This window comes from Mobula birostris, chromosome 4 (assembly GCF_030028105.1).
Source record: "Mobula birostris isolate sMobBir1 chromosome 4, sMobBir1.hap1, whole genome shotgun sequence".
Taxonomy (NCBI): Eukaryota; Metazoa; Chordata; class Chondrichthyes; order Myliobatiformes; family Myliobatidae; genus Mobula; species Mobula birostris.
The window spans coordinates 136,562,057-136,586,033 of record NC_092373.1 but is presented as its reverse complement, the minus strand read 5'-3'; the positions used below and the strand labels follow the sequence as shown (position 1 = coordinate 136,586,033).

Here is a 23,977-nt window from a genome sequence, read left to right as displayed (position 1 = left end):
CATTCTATATCATGAATATTCGCAAGAGAGAACAAAGTGTCTGGAATCACACAGTGTACAAATAGCAGAGCTACAGAAAAAAAGTAATGAATACATGGAACAGCGAGGCAGTGCACAAGCAGAGCTAGACAAATTGAAGGAACAGTTAGGAGAGAGATGAACAACAGGCAGAACAATTAGAACATTACAGGAATGAATTCGTCAGGGATCTGGGCAGACTGAGAGGGACTAGAATAAGGCCCAGCAGGTGGGTGCTCACTGGGGAGTAGCCATGGGAGTAACTGCTGAGGAAGATGAGGTAAATTGGGAGCGCTGGACCAGGGAGTTGACATGTGGAAAAGTACCCACAAACAGGAAAGGTTATCCCAGTATTAGCTGTCAGAATGGCAGCTAGAGAGACCAGGGCTGAAGTCACCAGAGAAACATTGAAGCTGGAGATATAAAAGTCTTTATCGGAACAAGCAAAGATTCAAAGTACATTTATTATCAAAGTTCTGTATGTATGTAGTATATAGTCCTGAGATCTGTCTTCCCACAGACAGCCACAAAATCAAGAAAACCATGGAACCCACTCAAACCATTGTCCCATGTACAAAAAAGCAAATGTCGTAAATGACTTAAGAGAAAAAAATACGATGTAAAACACCAACCCATGAAAGTCATCAAAAGAGTCCAGGCATACTAAGTTCAGCTCAGTTCAACCTAGTGCTGTGTTATTCTTTATTTGCAGGCCGCTCTAATCAAAATCACACAAAAAAATGGAGCAACCAGAGACCAGAAACACATAACCTGAACTACAGACCAATCCACAAACTGTATCGATTAAACCTTGCCGAAGACCCTGTCTTTGGCACCATCCTCTGACAGCATCAAGGGAGAGAGGGATCATCACACACAGACATCCTCCTCTGGAAGCAGCGAGCAAGAAGCTGGTAGATGACACTAAACACCCGCTCACCTACTGCTCGTGCCTCGATGATTTCAATCTTCTTCAATGATTTAATCAGCGAGATGGTAAGAAATGGAGTTGACTGTGGCCTCACACTCTGTTTCCAGGTTTCTTCGCCTCGAGGCCACATGCTTTGCTCGAAACCTTACCAACACGCTCAGAGACAGCAAACCAGCAGATCGCTCAATCATCCTGAAAACACACCATCAAAATGCAGATCACAGTAGCAGAATATAATAGATTTCTGGTCACAATGGCACCTGCGTGCAATGCTCCCATGGTCGACATCTTCATTTCATTTCTTTTATGTCTTTTACGTCTGTTTTTCCTCTTGAGTGCGTTTCTGGAACAGTTGGAGCCTGTTATTTGCAGTTTGGAGATTGTTTGGGTGATCCAGCACTTTGCAGTCTTCGAGAGGATTCCAGGAGGCAGAGGCAGCGAGCGCGAGCCTCGTGGCGAGGAGACCACAGGACGGGGCATGAGCTGATATTCAACTCCATTTCGCCAATCAAAGCTTCCACTGTTCACTGATTAAAGCTATGAGGGAGACTGAAACATCCAGGTGAATGCGAAGGGTTTCCTTTCTTGGTTTGTGGCTACTTAGAGAAGAATTTCAGAGTTGTATACTTTGATAATAAATTAACCTTTGACCCTTTTAAACCTTTCGAACCACATTTGAAAGAAAAAGACGACTTTTCAAAAAAAGCAAAAGTAGTCTTGTGAACCGTCTGCAGGATGTCTTCCTTGATTGCATTGTTTGCTGGCAGCAGGCATCATTCTGGAGGCACTCCGGTAGAGGCTCACAAACTTAAAGGTACATCATATTTTTATACCCTAAGGATCAATGGTAACAGCAGGTGTTTCAATACAATTTCAATAACTACATTGACATTGTTTACTTCAATACTTTGGGTTGACAAATGGTTCCTTTGAAATACTGAGTGGAAGCACATTGTAATTCATAAGACACCTCTGAAGGTCCAAACACCTTTGGGAGAAACTAATTAACATAAATATCCTAAAACCATGGACGAGAGAGAGCCAGGCACTTAAAATTAATGTCGTCAGGCTGTCTCTGAGTTCACAAAAACTATTGATTGACTGTGATCATGTTTGATGTGTTAAGTGACAACAACCATCAACTTGTCAGTTTGCACGCAAGTCACAATGGAGCAAATAACTTGGTCATGTTCCCTAGTTCAATGCCAGTTCATTAACAAAACACCACTGTCTTGCATATGCAATCTCTTAGGCTCTGTTTTTAACTTTAAGTTTACTGCTTGTTAACTGAAGGCTAATTGCAAGCTTCTTGAACTTATTTACATTTATAATGAGAAATGAAGCCTGGTTCTTGCTTGAACTTTAATCTGGTACATTCACAAAACCCCAGACAATTATAAAGTCATGCAATACAGAAACAGGCTACTGGGCCCACCACATTAATGCATTTTTGAGCCTATTTATACTAAACTCATTTACTTGTCTTAGATCCATGTCTTTTCACTTGAGCGCTTAAATAATGTGATCGTATCTGATTCTGCCATTTCCTCTATCAGCCGTACTTGTACTCTTTAAAAAAAAACTTTGCTCTAAATTCCCTTCAAAGCTACTTCCATTTCAGCATAAATTTATGCCCTCTTGCATTTGATATCCCTCAGCCTGGGTAAAAAAGCTCAAACTCCTTCCATAACTCCAGTCCTCAAATCCCCTCTCCAGCACAACCACATCCTTCCTATGGTGTGGCAACCAGATATGTACACAATATTGCAAGTGCAGCCCAAACACTGTGTGGCAAAGTCGCAATGTCACAAACCAACTTTTACATTCAACATCTTGATCCATCAACCTCTATTTATTAGACCCTGTTGCCATTTGTAGGGAACTGTGGGTTTGAACCCCAAGCTTCATCAAAATTTCCCAAAAAACAGTAATAGTACAGCACAGGAACACGCCATCTGACCAATGGTGTTAAGCCAAGCTAATTAGTAAGCAAGTATCCAACTAAACTCATCTCTTCTGCCTACACATGTCCATATTCTTTCTTTTCTACATTCATATGCCTATCTAAGACCTCATGAATGCCTTTACTGCATTTTTGCCTCCACCACCACACCTACAGTGCATTCCATGCACCCACCACTCCCTACAAAAAATACTTGCCCCTCAAACCTCCTTGGAATTTGCCCTCTCTCATCTTTAAATGCATGCCCTCTGGTATTAGACATTTCAACACTGGGAAAAAGTACTGGCTGTCTCTCTATGCCTCTCAAAATATTATAAACCTCTATCAGATGTCCCCCTCAGCCTCCATTGTTGCAGAGAAAACAACTGAAGTCTGCCTAACCTCATTGTTAGCACATAATTTCTAATCCAACTAACATCTTGATAAACCCCTTCTACCCCTCTCCAAAGCCTCAACATCCTTTCTGTAATTGGCAACCAAAACTGAATGCAATTCTCCAGATGTGACATTGTTAGAATATCATACAACTACAGCGTAACTTCTGGACTGTTGAACTCAGTCCCTTGACTAATAAAGGCAAGCATTCAATATGCCTTCTTTACCACATTATCCACCCGTGTAGCCATTTTCAGGGAGTTAGCGACTTGGACCCCAGTATCACTCTACATATCAACACTGCTCAGGGTCTTGCCATGAAAAGTGCACTGTCCTTTTACCTCTGGTCTCTGAATCAGAATCAGATTTAATATCACTGGCATATGTTGTGAAATTTATTGTTTTACAGCAGCAGTACAAAATAAAAAAACATAAGTTATAATTATTACAGTATATAAAATATAAAGTAAATAAGTAGTGCAAAAACAAAGGAGAAACAACAGTGAGTTAGTTCCCATGGATTTATTACTCATTCAGAAATCTGATGGTGTAGGGGAAGAAGTTGTTCCTGAATCGTTGGGTGTGTGGCTTCATCCTCCTGCACCTCTTCTTGCTGGTAGCAATAAGAAGAGGGCATGTCCTGGGTATGGAGGTACTTAATGATGGATGCCATCTTTTTCAGGAATTGCCTTTTAAAGGAGTTCTCGATGCTGGGGAAGGCTAGGACTCATGACAGAGCTGGTTGAGTTTACAATTTTCTGTAGCTTTTCCCAATCCCGTGCAGTGCCTCCACAGCATACGGTGATGCAACGCGTTAGAATGTTCTCCACAGCACATTTGTAGAAATTTGCAAGTGTCTTTGGTGACATACCAAGTCCCCCTCAAGCTCCTAATGAAATATTGCTGCTGTTGTGCCTTCGTAGTAATTATAACAGTATGTTGGGCCCAGGATAGATTTTCAGAGATGCTGACACCCAGGAACTTGAAACTGCTCACCCTTTACGCTGCTGATCCCTCAAAGAGGACTGGTGTTTATTCCCTGGCCTGCTGAGTTCTTCTTGCATTTGTGTGTGTTACTTGGATTTCCAGCATCTGCAGATTTTCTCTTGTTTGTGTGTTCCCTTGACTTCTTTTCCTGAAGGTCACAATTGATTGCTTGGACTTACTGACATTGAGTGCAAGGTTACTGTTGTGACACTACTCAAGCAGCTGATCTAGCTCACGCTTGTATGCCTCCTCGTCACCATCTAAAATTCTGCCAATATTTGTGTCATGGGCAAATTTATAGATGCTGCTTGAGCTGTGGCTAGCCATACAATCATGGGTGTAGAGAGAGTAGAGCAGTGGGCTAAGGACACATCTTTGAGGTGTGCTAGTGTTGAGTGTCAGCAAAGAGGAGATGCAACACTTCACATTTGGCCAGGCTGAAATCCATCTGTCATTTCTCCTCCCATACCTCCAACTTTATTATATCCCGCTTCATTCCTTGGCACTACGCCATCCACAACATCACCAACATCCTTGCCAGTCTTCTATGCCATCAACATTACCAACATCCTTGCCAGTCTTCTATGCCATCCACAACAACACCAACTTTTGTATGGTCTGCAAACTTACTAATACACCGATCTTTATTTTCATCCCAGGTCATTTCGATGCACTCAGTAGCCACTTTACCTCATAAAGTGACCACTGACTCTATGTATGTGGTCTTCTACTGCTATAGTCTATCCACTTCAAGGTGTGATGTGGTATGCATTCAAAGATGGTCTCTTGCACACCCCTACAGTAATGCATGGTTGAGGTACTGTCACCTTCCTATCAGCTGCACCAGTCGGGTTGTTCTTCTCTGACCTCTTATTAACAAGGCGTTTTCACCCACAGAACTGCCGCCCACTGGATTTTTTTGTTTGTTTTTCTCACCATTCTTTGCAAACTGTAAAGATTATTGTGTGAAAATACCAGGAGATCAGCAGTTTCTGAAATATTCAAACTACCCCATCTGGTATACATATTTTCTCCATTCCAAGTTTGGTTTGAACAAAAACGACAGAACCTCTTGACCATGTAGACACAAGGTAGGACTTGAGCTATACAACATCTTGGTCAATTTTATTGGGTTGGATCGTACCCCAACCGGAGTTACTGTATGAGGACCTGGAGGATTGGTCAAACTGGAGGCCTGCAGCAATCCCATGGTGGAGGGCAGACTATATGCATGACTGGCCATAAAGCAGCGAAATCAAAGTGTCCTCCAGCCCCCCCATGAAATCTCTGCAGTTGACTGCGCTTTTCCCTCAAAAGCCTATTATTTTCTAAATGTTTCTAATGAACAAGAAACATCAAACCATTTCAAGCAGGTTATAAACTTTCAAATATCTTAATGCACTGCAAATGAACTAAAATAAAGATACATAAAGAAAAACAAAAAAAATTATTTATTGTTCAGTCCTGCCAAAGGGTCTTGGCCCAAAACATCGACTATACATTTTTCCATAGATGGTGCCTGGCCTGCTGAGTTCCTTTAGCATTTTGTGTGTGTTGCCTGGATTTCCAGTATCTGCAGATTTTCTCTTGTTTGTGAATTTATCTAAATTTACTTTACTATCACTCAAAAGAATGAGAATTAGATGTATATGCAAACTGAGAGGTAATATGCCCCCCCCCCTTAGCTCCCTCAATTAGATACTGAATCCAGCAGAAGAGGATGTCAGTTTTGTTGGGATTTGATCTCCTTCTCTACTTTAAACTTCTACTTTGAAGACATGGAAGTCAAAGAGAAGGGAGGGACGATTATTACTCAGTCCCCTGCTGTAACATTAGCAAAATGTGCTTAGGCACATTTTTAGTAAGGAACATAGGTTTTTTTAAAAAGCACTTATCTTACCAATAGAGAACAAATCTGAATCCTACATCTATATGAGTACAACTCAATAGGGTAAGGCCTTAGGATGCCTTTCTAGTCAGGGTCAATCAATCAGCAGAGGTCAGCAGAGAACAGAAATTGAAATGGAACTTTCCAGACCTCTAGGTGTAGTAACTGAACATCCACTTGTGTATTTAGATCCCAAACCATTTGGGGCTGCACAGACAAACTGGTTTTAACACACTAGTGGAGTCTAGATCTTAATCTCCCAATCGGCATTTTTCTTCTAGCCTATTATACTGAGTAAGGAGGTTGTTAATTACTGCAGTGTTCTCTTGAAGCCTCCAACACAGTTAACCAGGGCACAGGAGCTGCCATTCTTTGGCAAACCCTGAGACCTCAGTGGCTGTCATACATTGATTCCAGACTCTTCAACGTGTGCATGGATAATATGCAAGCAGCTGATCCTACTGGGTTAGTAGCAGTTTGGTCTGCTGGCATAAATTGCTTTGTTTTAGTTTGTTAAGTTCCAGTAGACCTGTGCAAATATGGTGACCCCTAACTCACATGTCAATTTATATGTAAACTTGTTGGACTAAGTTCAAAAAACTCATCTGAAGATTGACAGGGTCAAGGTTTAGGGGAGATGATGTTTACAGAATATCAGGCAAACAGAAGTTGTTAAAGTTGAATCTTTTCGATACCTAAATTGGATACCCAAGATTTCTTTGTGATCAAACAGTTAACTGGTCCAAAATCCAAAATACACCATTAAATACAAGGTGTGTTGATTACTTGACTTCTCTTTGTATAGTATTTTTTTCAGGATCTTAATTGCAATTAACTTTAGAATTTCTACTACAAATTAAAAACATAAATCACAATAACTTACATCTTTTGCGTGCTTCATAAAAACCAGAGATTATGACAATAAACATAACACCATATATATTTCCTGCTTTTGCATCCAGTAAATAGAGAGAAGTAAATTTCCTATAAAAAGTTTGTAAACATCAGAAAATATCAGCTTTGTTCGCAAATTATAATTGCAAATAGGTTGATGTTTTCCATGGGAAATTAATATCTCAAATGAAGAACTGGATAATTATTTATTAAAAATAAGCCTAAGATACTGGGGCTGAATGTAATATTTAAGGGAGATAAAGGAAGGAATTAAGAAATATTTAAAGCAAACATTGCTAACAGAATGCTTCATTTGTAAATCAATGAATACTTAAAGATGAGCAATAAAAATCCTGGTTCGATCAAAAACTCAGACTATTATTGAGTCTCCTGAACTGACTTCAAAAACAATTCAAAGGAAATTATATGTTCAAACACCAAAATATCAATTACAATGCCCTGCATTTTAAATGAGGAAACATGGACCTGTTGCTTGGTAACAATCTGAACAAAAATTAAACTGTTATGAAACTTCATGTCATCATATGCATGACTGATAAATGTCAGTACCTGGTTATGTTCAAAATAAAGCAAGTTTAATGTAAATATCCCTCAGTGGTGATTCCGACCATCAATATAATCCACTGAAAAAAGTTGTACGCCATGACGACATATGGTGCCAAGAATATATTGTAAATTGTATTCCCAGCTACATGGAACATGCCACTTACCAACATTTTCACTGAGAGTTACAGAATTATTAAGTCATACAGCATAGAAACAGGCTTGGTGGCCCATCATCTCAGTGCCAGCTATTAACAATCAATCAAGACTAATCCTATTATCCAGCACTTGGCCCACAGTTGTTTTACACCATGAGATCATCTAAATAATACTCAATTGTTGTTAGTGTGGTATATTTTATAAAAAATAAATTTTCCATGCCATATCAAACAAAGCTCTAAAGTGCAAGAGTACGGCAAGTGATTCAAGCATTCAGCTATTATTAAGATAGATCATTTTTTTAAAAATTAGTAATAGAATTCAATTTAAAATGACTATAAATATGTTCTGTTAGCAAGAGGGAGTGAACTTTAAAGTATCAGGAACTATGAGATGTTGTAAATGAATAACAATATAATAGACTGCCAGAACTACATCTTTTTACAAATATCTTATGAACTAGCATTCTGTGATATCAAACATCATGCTGTATGCTCGAATATCAACACCGATGCATCATTTTAATTTAAATTTAATATTTGATACAGATTGATAATTAGAATACTTAAGCTTTACACATGCATGCATTTAAAAATAACTTTAAACATACAACGAAATAACTGCAGACCATGTGCAGAATAAAATGTATTTAATTACCAGCATCAAATTCAAATTCTGCTCCATCTGCACTTGTGTCACTTTGTATGGCGCCTCCATTATCCAAACCACAAGCTTGAAGGTGAGCCTGGGTCATTGGCTGGGGCTTTGGCAGTTGTGCTGGCCTGAGCAATAAAGTAACTCCTTTGAAAGCTGGAGTGACAACTATGAACTTCATCCACTGCCTAGCTAATGCCACCAAGCCCTTCTTTAGAGTGACTAGTGCAGGAAGCCCATTGTTCTGCAAGAAATGAAACACAATAGATGCATAATTAATCAATTCAATGTTCCTAAGGTTCACCAAAATTATATTCTTACTAATTTTTGTACATAATCAAGTCACAGAGTACTACAACACAGAAACCTTTAACAAGCAGGAAAGTAAGAAATAGTGCCAGAGCACCTGCATATTAATAGTACTTTCCACCCACACTTAGTTCAGAACGTTTGCCATAGGTCTTACAAATGCTTACCATAGTGGCATCCTCAATGACAGAATAGTCTGCTTGGTATAAGTATCGATGAAGTATATTGCACAATAAACAGGAAGGATTTTCTTGTAGATACTGAGCCAATTTATTAACTCTGTTGTATTTGCTTTTCAGTGGAAAATGTACACTCTTTCTCTGAAAGAAACCAATTAGAAAATAAGTTACACCACTTATACCAAATTATCTATTTGTCACATCGTTTATTTCAATATTCCAAACAAAACCAAAATGAATGTTCAGATTTCAATGAAAGCAACCACATTAAATATGGATAAGTTTCAAAAGTCTTTAACAGTAACAGCAATGAGTATCTTGAAAATAAGGAAAATAAGTTTAAACATGCAAAAATATTTATTTAATGGTTTTGTCTTTTCCTGCTTAGATACAGTACATTGTATAAAATTTGCCTTGAAAAGATTTGCTTTAGAGAATTAGATCTTCTCCTGTAAGTATACGAGGGGTGATTGATAAGTTCGTGGCCTAAGGTAGCAGGAGTCAATTTTACAAAACCTAGCACATTTATTTTTCAACATAGTCCCCTCCTACATGTACACACTTAGTCCAGCGGTCGTGGAGCATATGGATCCCTTCTTTGTAGAAGCGGTCCACAGCAAGGGTGATTGATCAGTTTGTAGCCTAAGGTAGAAGGAGATGAGTTATTAACTTCAAACTTTCTGCACGACAGGTGGTCCACAGCAGGGGTGATTGGTAAGTTCAAGGCCTAAGGTAGAAGGAGATGAGTTATACAGCTCTCGTTATATGCACATGCAGTTCAAATCTTTGAGTGATTATGCAGAAAGTTTGAAGTTAATAACTCATCTCCTTCTACCTTAGGCCACGAACTTATCAATCACCCCTGCTGTGGACCACTTCTGGAGGTCCAAGACGCCGATCTCTACAAAGAAGGGATCCGTATGCTCCACGACCGCTGGACTAAGTGTGTAAATGTAAGAAAAATAAATACGCTAGGTTTTCTAAAATTGACTCCTTCTACCTTAGGCCACGAACTTATTGACTTCATATGCTGGCATCTTACCAGAAAGTGAAAATATTTATGAATAAAAATAACAAGGTAAGTAAGAAGGCAGTCTACTTGGTAAGATTTCATATGAAATGAGAGATTTTCAGGAGCCTAATTGACAGGGGATAAAATACCCAAGTTATCAACTGTGGCAATTGGGATTTTGTTACAACGAGAAATTTCAATTGGATTATGCAATAAAACTTCATAAGAAATCTTCAACTAAATTTCAATAATTAAAAGGCAATTTCAAACACATGTTCCACAAAGTCTGATTTTGGGTGCACAAATCAGGCACTATTACTTGGAGGAGAGTGGTCTATGGTAAGTGACCAGACTGTGGAGACCAACAGAAGGTCTTTTTAATTAAATGATGAGAAGGTATTTTTAATTAAATGAATTGAAATGACCTAGAAGGTAGATCCTAAAAACGAACATAATGGGCTGAGTGATCATCTCCTGTAGGAATTGTACTTTAATGCTCCTTAAAATGTCAAGTTATATACTCTACTACAAGTTCAAAAAAATAACGTTGTCATCTTTTCGATACATATTTAGGTGATTTTCTTTATCATACAGGACAAGTTAAATTCACAAGTGTAATTTGGATGGACTAGGAAAAAGGATTAAAAGTTAAAATGCTATTAAGATTAAGACCAGTAACAAGCATTGAGGAGGTACTTCTTAAGTTTCAGTAAATGTTTAAACCTGTAAGAAAGAACAGCTCTATTAGAAGCATGTACCAATTGAGGCTAACTATTCAAATAAAAAATGATATAAAATTAAACAAAAAAAACACGCAAAACATGATTAATAGTAGGGCAGAATATTGGATTTTGTTTTTAGAAATCAGGAAAGGAGGACAGAAAAATAAAAAGGAAGAAGGTAAGAGTATGACAACAAATTAACAGAGAAAGACCAACAGTAAGAGCTACAAGGGGTATATAAAAATGAAGAAAATAGCTAAAGTAAATATTGGGCTCATAGATGTTGAGACAAGGGGTTTAATACTGGAAAATAGAGAAATAGAAGATTCTAAATAATAGCTTTGGTTCAGTTTTCAGAGAGGAAGACTCCAGAAGATTCCAATAACGATACAGGAAGCCATGAGGTGGGTTGAATGTAAAACTAACTCTACCACTATATTAGTAGTACTATGAGAAGTAAAGGCCTTTAAAGCCAACAAGTTCATGGATCCTGATGGCCTACATCCTAGCATTTGAGGGCAAGGAATTGTAGGGACAGAGGATTTGCTAGAAATAATCTACCAAAATTCTTTAAGTTCTAGAAGGATTGTGAGGTGCAAGTGTAACACCATAACTGAAGAAAGGAATGAGAAATAAAGAAAAAAGAACAGACCAATTAGGCTAACAGCTATCATTTGGAAGCATTAAGAGACAACTACAGGATATTTAGAAAATCAAGCAAATTTAATCTGGTTTCATGAAAGGGAAATCATATATGGCAAATTTGTAAAAGCTCTTTAAGGATGAAACAAATAGGGTGGATAAAGTACTGGACACAACATCAGAGGTGCTACCCCTCCCTGGACACCCCATACATGGCAGCGTACAATGGATGAATCCCATTTTTGATAACTATTAGGAACTAATACACAGTTATATAGTACTATTCTAGCATTGGTAGTGTTCTAAGTTGTTCTAAATTTCATTTAAATACCTAATTTGTTACTCAGTTAAACAATAGTTTGTCTTTTTTATATCTTTTTAACTATTGCCATGAACCTTCAGCTAATTAGGGCAGTCGCTTAATTGAACCAAAATATACTGGTTCCAATCTGTCCTAATTAAATGGAAACCACTGTGGTAATTTTTCATTGTTAAAACAAACTTTAATGTATTCATACTTGATATAAAGGTGTAAGCAACAAAGCCAGCACTTAAATTCACAAAACAAAAGGTTCAAGTACAAGTTCAAGTTCACCCATACATGAACACAGCCAAACAAAACAGCATTACTCTGGGGCCAAGGTGCCAAACACAGCACCAACAGTCATACATAGCACAAGCCACATATAGCACATACAAGATATCAGGCACATACAAGATAGTGAGCACGTATAAGATATCAGTACTGTACAGTCACACAAAAACCATAGTCCGATTCCGAGTCCATGAACGTTGCAGCAGGACACAATCTAGCCTGCCTTCTGCCGAACGCACACTGGAGTGCAGCACCTACTCCAGCATGGACGCCTCACTACACCACCTCCAGCGCACTGGTGGAACACCCGACCCCAATGCCTCCCCCGGACGTATGTAAACAAGTGACAATGCAGCTTGAAGCCTAGCTCTTGCTGCAGCTGAAGCCACACAGTCTCCGCCATTCACCAATAAACCAAATAAATGGACTTGCGGCAATCCACGTCGCCCATGTCCAACGGGGTCTTGTGCATCCAAGACGGTCACTCGTTGTTGGACTGTACACCTCTCTGTTGCAGCAGCATAACGGTCCGCATAGAGTCCAGCTCCTTCAGTTTCTCCACCAATGAGCAACTCATTTATACGGTAGACCAGCAGTACTTTAAAACTCTTACAATCATAAAAAATACATTTTAAAAAGGCAAAACCACTTTTGGTTGACCCTGTAGATACCTCTGAGTCCAAGTGCGCTGACATCTTACTGGAAAGTACTCAGGCAATTTGTTGTGAAAGAGTTGTTCTCTCCAAAGTCCGGTAAAAAACTGAACTGTCAGCTGACAGAATTGTAAATAATAAACGTCTGTGTTTATAAATAATAAAGTTCACTCCAATTGACATTTTCACCAAAGTAGTATCTGGAGGTGGTTATATATAAAAAAAACTAACTTCTGAGAAGGAAGAGGTACACTCAGTCACACCCATCATTTTTCAATTTTCCCATTAGTAACCTAAGACAGTCATAAGACTACACTGAGCAAGCAAATTAAATATGTAGTGCTTCTCTTTTTTAAAAAAGGTTTCAACTTACCTCTAGAGCTTCTGTCATAATACAGCCCATCACAGCACACACACGGAGAGTTCTTTCCATTTCCAGTTTATTCAGGGATGATTTCAGCTGATCAATGGGAATAAGCCAGGCACTAATAGCTGGTGTAGCTGTGCTTAAAAGATTCAGCTGCCTGTAACAAAATATGTACCAGTCTTTTACCAAACTGAAGCAGCTACTTTTTAAATTTTATAACAGAATTTCATGAAAATGAACAGCTAGTTTAATGTGCAATACAAGAAAATAAATGTTCAAAAACTTATCCGCTTTCTCCCCATCCTCTCTATTCACCCTCCCATCTTTCATAAATGTTCCTTCTATTCATCAAAACAAAAAGCAGTTAAACTCAGAATAATTCTTCCTAGACCATTTAGATAGCTGACTATACCTGTCATTGAGACAGCAGGAAATTGGGGTTGCTGTCTTGAGCCCAACAGTGGGTAGACGGGTGTGGGGAGTACTATAGCTGGTAGAAAGGGTTAAATGTCCTGAACTTAGCTTCAAGCTTTATCTTGACCCCAAGGAAGCATGGGGGAAGTGAATAAGATTCAACCAAATACGGCACAGAAACTACTACAAAACCATCTTATTTATAACAACTTCCTGCTAACATGTACAAATTAATGGATTGCATTGCACTACTTATTTACTTTTACAGTGATTGGCAACCCTCAATGTTAGTAACACAGAGAGCAGTCAGAGTGGTTACATTACTAAGTGGTATGGGAACGAGGTTTTAGGGAGTTGTAGACTTAGCCAGCTCCAGCATGGATATAGCCCTTCCAACTGTCAAAGACACCTTCAAAAGGCAGTCCCTCAAGAAGGTGGCACCCATCATTAAAGACCTTCACCTTCTCCTTACTACCATCAGGGAGAAGGTTCAGGAGGCTGAAGATCCAGATTCAATGTTTTAAGAACAAATTCTTCCTCATGGCTATCTGATTTCTAAACCGATCATGAACCCATAAGCACTGCCTTGCTATTCCACTTTTCCACTACTAATTTATATTGTAATTTATAGAAACCTTTTATGTCCTGCACTGCAATAATTCCACAAAATAACAAATTTCACGACATATCGCATGGATAATAAATCTAATTCTTGATCTGAACAATAAACAGTCAACCAAAACTATTCAAAATTTTGACTCTTCTGAATTTTAAACTACAAACATATCCTTAACAATTTCCTTAGTTCATTGAATTATTGCCATAGATACTCACTGGCTATGTGAACAAATTCTTTACAAAGGTTATCCACAATGAAGGCAGTGTAACTGATCTGTTTATTAACCCACAGAAGTAAGTTGAAAATATACTGCTAATAAATTGTTAGTAGATGTGATCAAAGGTACTGGCTGCATGGATATGGAATTGATGGTACTGGAAAGAAGAGACTAATGGGGAACAGTTGTGCTTTGAATTGGATTTAAGCTCACCACTGTTTTCCTCTTCAATTCTTAGGTTTGCTAGTGTTACTCAGGAAGTATTAAACTAGTTTGAAAGGGGGATGAGAACCAGAGCACCAGGTCAGAAGGTGGAGGGATGGTGAGCAAGGTAAATGTTAGGGCCAGTAAAAACAGACAGAAGCAAAGTAATAGATACAATGGAATGGACAGCTTGATGAGTGTGTATTTTGTGCTAGGAGTATTATGGGTAAATAGTAATAGGCATCCGTTAGTCTCGTGAGACCATGGATTTGCGCCTTGGAAAGTTTCCAGGGTGCAGGCCTGGGCAAGGTTATATGGAAGACCGACAGTTGCCCATGCTGCAAGTCTCTCCTCTCCACGCCACCGATGTTGTCCAAGGGAAGGGCACTAGGGCCAATACAACTTGGCACCGGTGTTGTTGCAGAACAATGTGTTGTTAAGTGGCTTGCTCAAGGACACAACATGCTGCCTCAGCTGAAGCTCGAACTAGCGACCTTCAGATCACTAGACCAACGCCTTAACCACTTGGCCATACGCCAACACTTATGGGTAAAGGTGATGAACTTAGGGCATGGATCTGTACATCAAGCTATGACGTTATGGCTATTACAGAGACTTGGTTGAGAGGGACAAGAATGAGTGCTTAATGTTGCAGGGTTTCAATGTTTTAGAAAAGACTGAGAGGGAGGTAAAAGTGGGGGGGTGTTGCATTACTAATCAAGAACAATATTACAGCTGCACTCAAAATGGGCACATGCCATTTCTTCGGCAGCTGAACGGGGCACAGCTGAGCAAGTGTGTGTAAGTCAGACCGTGAGGCAGCGGGAATGTTTAAAAGAGAGCAGTTTGTGGAAGCCGGTCATTCCTTCGGCAGTTGAACAGGGCATGACTGCGCAAGCGCGTGTAAGTCAGACCGTGAAGCAGCAGGAGTGTTTAAAAGAGAGCAGATTAACGGAGTGGGCGACCTTGTAGCGAGCGACAGAGTAGAGGGAGATAGAGTAGGAAGGCTTTGGCTCCTGAGGCTGAGGAAGAGCTTCACTCCAAGTGAGGTAAGGCCGGGTAAGTTCCTTTAATAAATCTAATTACCTTAAGAGTAAGTAATGGAGGCAGCAGTTAGGGCAGTTGAGTGCTCCGTTTGCAGTACGTGGGAAGTCAGGGCGAGCACAATCGTCCCTGATGACTACACCTGCAAAAGGTGCATCCGTCTGCAGCTCCTGACAAACTGAATTAGGGAACTGGAACTGGAGCTGGAGCTGGAGCTGGAGCTGGAGCTGACTGAACTTCAAATCATTCGGGAGGCAGAGGCAGAAATAAACAGGAGTTACAGGGAGATAGTCACCCCTAAGAGTCAGAAGACAGGTAGCTGGGTGACTGTCAGGAGAGGGAAGGGGAATAGACAGAATGAGCAGAGCACCCCTGTGGCCGTTCCCACCAATAATAACTGCATCGTTTTGGATACTGTTGGTGGGGACGACCTACCAGGGACAAGTTGCAGTGGTTGCGTCTCTGGCACCGAGACTGGACCCTCAGCTCAGAAGGGAAGGAGGGAAAAGAGGAGAGCAGTAGTGATAAGGGATTCTATAGTTAGGGGGACAGACAAGAGGTTCTGCGGAAGAGATAGAGAATTCCAGATGGTCTGTTGCCTCCCTGGTGCCAGGTTCCACGATACCTCGGATCGAGTTCTCTGTATTCTCAAGAGGGAGGGTGAGCAGCCGGATGTTGTGGTCCATGTAGGGACCAATGACGTGGGTAGGAAGAGTGAGGAGGTCCTGAAAGGTGAATTTAGGGAGTTAGGTGCCAAGTTAAAGGACAGGACCTCCAGGATAGCAATCTCAGGATTGCTACCAGTGCCACATGCAGGCGGGTTTAGAAATAGTAAGATAGTGCAGATCAGCACGTGGCTGAAGACATGGTGCAGAAGGGAGGGCTTCAGATTTACAGATAATTGGACAGTTTTCCAGGGAAAGTGGGATGGCTTACGTCTGAACTGGAGGGGGAACAAGTATTCTTGCAGGTAGGTTTGCTAGAGAAGCTCTGGTGAATTTAAACTAGATACAAGGGGGGAGGGGAAAGAGCGTGTAGGAACAGATGTAGGGGAGAAGGAAGAAAAAGAAAATAGTAAAGCTGTTTGCACCGTTAGTGATAAACAGAGAGTAAGAGGTGGAAAATTTCTTAAATGCATTTATTTTAATGCTAGGAGCATTTTATAAGAAAGGTGGATGAGCTTAAAGCATGGATTGATACCTGGAAGTATGATGTGGTAGCTATTAGTGAAACATGGTGACAGGAGGGGTGTGATTGGCAAGTAAATATTCCTGGATTTAATTGCTTCAGGTGTGATAGAATCAGAGGAACAAGAGGGGGAGGTGTTGCATTGCTTGTCAGAGGAAATATTACAGCGGTGTTCTGGCAGGATAGATTAGAGGTCTCGGCTAGGGAGGCTATTTGGGTGGAATTGAGGAATGGGAAAGGTGTAGTAACACTTATGGGGGTGTATTATAGACCACTAAATGGGGAGCGAGGATTGGAGGAGCAAATTTGTAAGGAGATAGCAGATATTTGTAGTAAGCACAAGGTTGTGATTGTGGGAGATTTTCATTTTCCACACATAGACTGGGAAGCCCATACTGTAAAAGGGCTGGATGGTTTGGAGTTTGTAAAATGTGTGCAGGATAGTTTTTTGCAGCAATACATAGAGGCACCAACGAGAGAAGGGGTAGTGTTGGATCTCCTATTAGGGAATGAGATAGGTCAGGTGATGGAGGTTTGTGTTGGGGAGCACTTCGGGTCCAGTGATCACAATGCTATTAGTTTCAATATAATTATGGAGAAGGATAGGTCTGGACCCAGGGTTGAGATTTTTGATTGGAGAAAGGCTAACTTTGAGGAGGTGCGAAAGGATTTAGAAAGAGTGGATTGGGACAATTTGTTTTATGAGAAAAATGTAATAGAGAAATGGAGGTCATTTAAAGGTGAAATTTTGAGGGTACAGAATCTTTATGTTCCTGTTAGGTTGAAAGGAAAGGTTAAAAGTTTGAGAGAGCCATGGCTTTCAAGGAATATTGGAAACTTGGTTTGGAAAAAGAGAGATATCTACAATAAATATAGGCAGCATGGAGTAAATGAGGTGCTCGAGGAATATAAAGAATGTAAGAAGAATCTTAAGAAAGAAATTAGAAAAGCTAAAAGAAGATATGAGGTTGCTTTGGCAAGTAAGGTGAAAATAAATCCCAAGGGTGTCTACAGTTATATTAATAGCAAAAGGATAGTGAGAGATAAAATTGGTCCCTTAGAGAATCAGAGTGGACAGCTATGTGTGGAGCCAAAAGAGATGGGGGAGATTCTGAACAATTTCTTTTCTTCGGTATTCACTAAGGAGAAGGATATTGAATTGTGTAAGGTAAGGGAAACAGGTAGGGAAGTTATGGAAACTATGATGATTAAAGAAGAGGAAGTACTAGCACTTTTAAGGAATATAAAAGTGGATAAGTCTCCGGGTCCTGACAGGATATTCCCTAGGACCTTGAGGGAAGTTAGTGTGGAAATAGCAGGGGCTCTGAAAGAAATATTTCAAATGTCATTAGAAACAGGGATGGTGCCGGAGGATTGGCGTATTGCTCATGTGGTTCCATTGTTTAAGACCATAAGACATAAAACAAAGGAGCAGAAGTCAGCCATTCGGCCCATCGAGTCTGCTCCGCCATTTTATCATGAGCTGATCCATTCTCCCTTTAGTCCCACTCCCCCACCTTCTCACCATAACCTTTGATGCCCTGGCTACTCAGATACCTATCAATCTCTGCCTTAAATACACCCAATGACTTGGCCTCCACTGCTGCCCGTGGCAACAAATTCCATAGATTCCATAGTTTAAAAAGGGTTCTAAGAGTAAACCTAGCAATTATTGGCCTGTGAGTTCAATGTCAGTGGTGGATAAATTGACGGAAAGTATGCTTAGAGATAGTATATATAATTATCTGGATAGACAGGGTCTGATTAGGAACAGTCAACATGGATTTGTGTGTGGAAGGTCATGTTTGACAAATCTTATTGAATTTTTTGAAGAGGTTACTAGGAAGGTTGACGAGGGTAAAGCAGTGGATGTTGTCTATATGGACTTCAGTAAGGTCTTTGACAGAAAGGTTCAATCGTCAGGTATTAATATTGAAGTAGTAAAACGGATTCAGCAGTGGATGGATGGGAGACGCCAGAGAGTAGTGGTGGATAACTGTTTGTCAGATTGGAGGCCAGTGACTAGTGGTGTGCCTCAGGGATCTGTACTGGGTCCAGTGTTGTTTGTCATATACATTAATGATCTGGATGATGGGGTAGTAAATTCGATGAGTAAGTATGCAGATGATACTAAGATAGGTGGAGAAGTAGGTTTTCAAAGCTTGCAGAGAGATTTAGGCCAGTTAGAAGAGTGGGCTGAAAGATGGCAGATGGAGTTTAATGCTGGTAAATGTGAGGTGCTACATTTTGGTTGGACTAATCAAAATAGGACATACATGGTAAATAGTAGGGCACTGAAGAATGCAGTAGAACAGAGGGATCTAGGAATAATGCTGCATAGTTCCCTGAAGGTGGAATCTTATGTTGATAGGGTGGTGAAGAAAGCTTTTGGTATGCTGGTCTTTATAAATCAGAGCATTGAGTATAGGAGTTGGGATGTAATGCTGAAATTCCGCAAGGCATTGGTGAGGCCAAATTTGGAATACTGTGTACAGTTTTGGTCACCGAATTATAGGAAAGATGTCAACAAAATAGAGAGAGTACAGAGAAGATTTGCTAGAATGTTACCTGGGTTTCATCACTAAAGTTACACAGAAAGGTTGAACAAATTGGGTCTTCATTCTTTGGAATGTAGAAGGTTGAGGGGGGACTTGATAGAGGTATTTAAAATTATGAGGGGGATAGATGGAGTTGACGTGGATAGGCTTTTTCCATTGAGAGTGGGGGAGATTCAAACAAGAGGACACGAGTTGAGAGTTAAAGGGCAAAAGTTTAGGGGTAACATGAGGGGGAACTTCTTTACTCAGAGAGAGGTAGCTGTGTGGAATGAGCTTCCAGCAGAAGTGGTTGAGGCAGGTTCGATGTTGTTGTTTAAAGTTAAATTGAACAGCTATATGGACAGGAAAGGAATGGAGGGTTATGGGCTGAATGCAGGTCGGTGGGACTAGGTGAGGGTAAGAGTTTGGCACAGAGTAGAAGGGCCGAGATGGCCTGTTTCCATGCTGTAATTGTTATATAGTTATATGAGGCTCATCAGCTATGGTTAGCAGCTCATCTAGGAGAAGGAAAACTTTGATTTCAAATCTCTACTGCCTTGTGGCCATACCCACTCATGGGGAAGGCTTTAGGAGTAAACCCCAGGGAAAAAATTCAAAGCTGGATTCCTTAAGGCAGTTCAAAGTTGACTCCAATGCTGTTTGGCAAATCTTGCGACCCTGTTGCTGCCAGCTGTATCAGTTTCTGCCATTCCTTTTGGTTCATCAGATGCGTGGAGAGGGACAGCTTGCTCTCCACATTGTACTGCCCTGCATTGCTTGCCTATCCAGACAGCTAGGACACAACATCCATGGTCGACTCTGACCAACAAAGGCTTCAAACCAGACACTCAAAAGGGACATAAAGGAGGGCTTATCCACTGAGTCTGTATAGGTAAAAGTCAACAATAGGAAGGATGTAATCACTCTGAAGGGTTTGTACTATAGACTACCCAATGGCCACCAGGACACTGAACAGATATGCAAGCAGATTAAGGAAAGGCGTAAAAACAATAGGGTTGTTTCCATGGGGAACTTCAACTTCACTAATATAAACTGGCCCTACTGAGTATAAGAGGTTTAGACAGCGTATAATTTGTTAGGTGCACCCAAGAGGGTTTCTTAAATCAATATGTAGACAGTCAAACAAGAGGAAGGATTGTACTGGACTTGGTGTTAGGCAATGAGCCTGGTCAGGTAACCAACCATTCAGTAGGTGAGCAGTTATAAAACAGTGACCACAACTCCTTTTAAGTTTTAAGATAGCTATAGATAGGGATAAGTATGAACCTTGTGGGAAAATTGGAGTAGGGAAAAATTATAAGAGCATTAGGCAGGAATTAGGGAGAGTAAACTGGGAACAGCTGTTTTTTGGAAAGTCCATATCCATCATGCAAAGGGTGTTTAAAGAATAACTGCGGAGAGTACAGGACAGATATGCTCCAGTCAGAAGGAAGGACAAGGATGGCAAGGTAAGAGAACTCTGGATGCCAATAGATGTCTTGAATTTATTCAAAAAAAAAAAGGAAAAGCATGCAAAACTTAGGAAGCTAGAATCAAACAGAGCTTTGAATGTTAAAAAGAAGCCAGAAAAAAACACAAGGAGGGAATTAGGAAAATGTTCTTAGCAAGTAGGGTTAAAGAAAATTCTAAGGCAAGACCCTTAGCAATGTTGAAAACCAGAGGGTTTTGGCGTCCAAGTTCATGGCTCCCTGAAAGTGGCTACACAGATTGATAGGGTGGTTATGAAGGCATATGGCATACTTGTCTTTATTAATTGAGATATTGAGGTCAAAGGTCAGGAAGTTTGGTTGCAGTTTTATGAAACTCTAGTTAGGCCGCATCTAGAGCATCGTATACATTTCTGGTTGTCTCATTATATTAAGGATGTCAAGGTTTTGGAGAAGGTGCAGAAGATGTTTATTAGGATGCTGCCTGGATTAGAGGGCATGTGCTAGAATGAGAAGTTGGATTAACTTGGGTTGTTTTCTCTGGCGAGGCAGAGGGACATCTGATAAAGGTTTATAAGATTATGAGAGGCATACATAGAATAGACAGACAGCATCTTTTTCCCAGGATTGAAATGTCTAATAGTAGAGGGCATGCATTTAAGGTGAGAGGAGGTAACTTCAAAGGAGATGTGAGGGGCAATTTTTTCTGTACTCTCACAAACGTGAGGAAATGAATTCCAAGTCCCAATGGAGGTCTTGCATTTTTTCTTTCACCACATTGTTGATTTATTTTCTTCTCGCAAAAGAATCCCATCTGTAATGTCCTTCAATAAAAAAATTCAGAATGCAGTGTCAACTTCAGAGTCTTATACACAACAATGTGGCATGTTGACTGAAAGTAATTACAGCTCAATGCTGAGGAAGTTGACTTGGGAGCACACCTCAATATTGGTTCATTTATCTTTCAGGTGTATTTGGGGATTTTGTGAAGACTCATTGCTACAAGTAGTTTTGTCTCAGGATTATAATAAGGGGCAAGGATCATGACTGGTATGTGTTTTATGCTACGACTTAAGTCCTGAATTTTGAATACCATTTACCTCAATCAACCAAAGGTTGTGCTGCACATTGAATGTGATGGTGAAATCATTAATATCTGCCTTCTCCAATTCATGGCTCCAAAGATAGGTGGGTCAAAGTTTTCAGAGGGCAGTATGATATAGCAAGATGGGAAAAGAACTTGATAATGAAAATGCTGAATTTAAAGCCCAACCTTCCAATGGTAGAAGAGAAGAATTCACATGGAGTCTAGGGTTTAGACCATAAGACAAAGGAGCAGAAGTCGGACATTCGGCCCATCGACCCTGCTCCACCATTTTATCATGAGCTGATCCATTCTCCCATTTAGTTCCACTCCCCCGCCTTCTCACCATAACCTTTGATGCCCTGGCTACTCAGATACCTATCAATCTCTGCCTTAAATACACCCAATGACTTGGCCTCCACTGCCGCCCGTGGCAACAAATTCCATAGATTCACTACCCTCTGGCTAAAAAAATTTCTTCGCATCTCTGTTCTGAATGGGCACTCTTCAATCCTTAAGTCATGCCCTCTCGTACTAGACTCCACCATCATGGGAAACAACTTTACCACATCCACTCTGTCCATGCCTTTCAACATTCGAAATGTTTCTATGAGGTCCCCCCCTCAGTCTTCTAAACTCCAAGGAATACAGTCCAAGAGCGGACAAACGTTCCTCATATGTTAACCCTCTCATTCCTGGAATCATTCGAGTGAATCTTCTCTGTACCCTCTCCAACGTCAGCACATCCTTTCTTAAATAAGGAGACCAAAAATGCCCACAGAACTCCAAGTGAGGTCTCACCAGCACCTTACAGAGCCTCAACATCACATCCCTGCTCCTATGCTCTATTCCTCTAGAAATGAATGCCAACATTGCATTCGCCTTCTTCACCACCGACTCAACCTGGAGGTTAACCTTAAGGGTATCCGGCACGAGGACTCCTAAGTCCTGTTGCACCTAAGAATTTTGAATTCTTTCCCCATTTAAATAATAGTCTGCCCGTTTATTTCTTCTGCCAAAGTGCATAACCATACACTTTCCAACATTGTACTTCATTTGCCACTTCTTTGCCCATTCTTCCAATCTATCCAAGACTCTCTGTTTCCTCAGCACTACCGGCCCCTCCATCTATCTTCATATCATCAGCAAACTTAGCCACAAAGCTATCTATTCCGTAATCCAAATCGTTGATGTACAACGTAAAAAGAAGCGGCCCCAACACGGACCCCTGTGGAACACCACTGGTAACCGGCAGCCAACCAGAATAGGATCCCTTTATTCCCACTCTCTGTTTCCTGCCAATCACCCAACGCTCTATCCACATGTGTAACTTTCCCATAATTCCATGGGCTCTTATCTTGTTAAGTACCCTCATGTGTGGCACCTTGTCAAAGGCCTTCAGAAAACGGTCAGAACAAACTTTCTCCACAAGTTGACATGAACAGGGGTGTCATTCATCCTGGAACAAAGTTCTCATCATTGTATCCAAAGTTTTTCAACATTATTATATCATTTTGCACTTACTTTAACCCAGAACTACCTGCACCCTGCATGCACTGTATATACAGAATGGAGTAAGCGTTTTGCGATGTCAAGCTTCAGTGCCAGTGTGTCACGTGAACTGTCGATTTTGAGCACTTTGTGTGCCACACAAGCTGTGTGCAGTTACAACCGTACCTCATACATACAACGGCAAGCTTCCATCCATTGTTGGCTGATAACCAGAAATAAGTTTACCATAGTTCACTTTAGCCTGTAGTTTATGGTTCTGATTCTTTTCTAGATTTTCTCTAGTACCAACCACTGTTATCTCTCTGCTATATGACGATCCCCATGTTCTCCACTGCAGTGCCATTTCACTATTCCCAACTACACAAGCATTTCAATGAACTGAGTCACTAACATCTTGCAATTCTACCTCCAAGCACAACAAGCTCAATCATTTGTGAAGTGCAGCTGCCATAGGTTGAACTGTTCCTATAGTTGTCAAAGCAAATTTCATTCCCAGGGAAAGGTTACTAAAGAGACAAAATATGTAGTGACAAATTTTTTATATATATATATGCTTGTTTCTCTTTGGGGGGGCAAGGAGGGGGAGGGAGTGGGAGGGGGAGAGGGGGAGGGAGAGCGTGAGAGAGAGCGAGAGAGAAAGAGAGATAGAGGGGGAGCAAGAGAGAGCAAGAGAAAGAGAGCGAGAAAAGGAGAGAGAGAGGGGGGGGAGAGAAAGAGAAAGAGAGAAAGAGAGAAAGAGAGAAAGAGATTCAAATTTTAAAAATGCAGCATGGATTTTTCCAGAAAGGGAGAAAGACT

At 40.5% G+C, this 23,977-nt stretch overlaps 1 protein-coding gene across 3 annotated transcripts in view; it reads right to left on the bottom strand.

Annotated features, from left to right (window-relative positions):
- kiaa1109 (KIAA1109 ortholog) overlaps positions 1-23,977 on the bottom strand; it is a 433,731-nt gene that overhangs the window by 148,141 nt on the left and 261,613 nt on the right. For all 3 annotated transcript variants that reach the window (XM_072256106.1, XM_072256108.1, XM_072256107.1), the window contains exons 39-41: positions 12,919-13,069; positions 8,910-9,062; positions 8,437-8,677 (exon numbers count right to left, since the gene is read on the bottom strand). In XM_072256106.1, the coding sequence (XP_072112207.1) occupies positions 8,437-8,677; positions 8,910-9,062; positions 12,919-13,069 (545 nt within the window). The remainder of the gene's footprint in view (positions 1-8,436; positions 8,678-8,909; positions 9,063-12,918; positions 13,070-23,977) is intronic.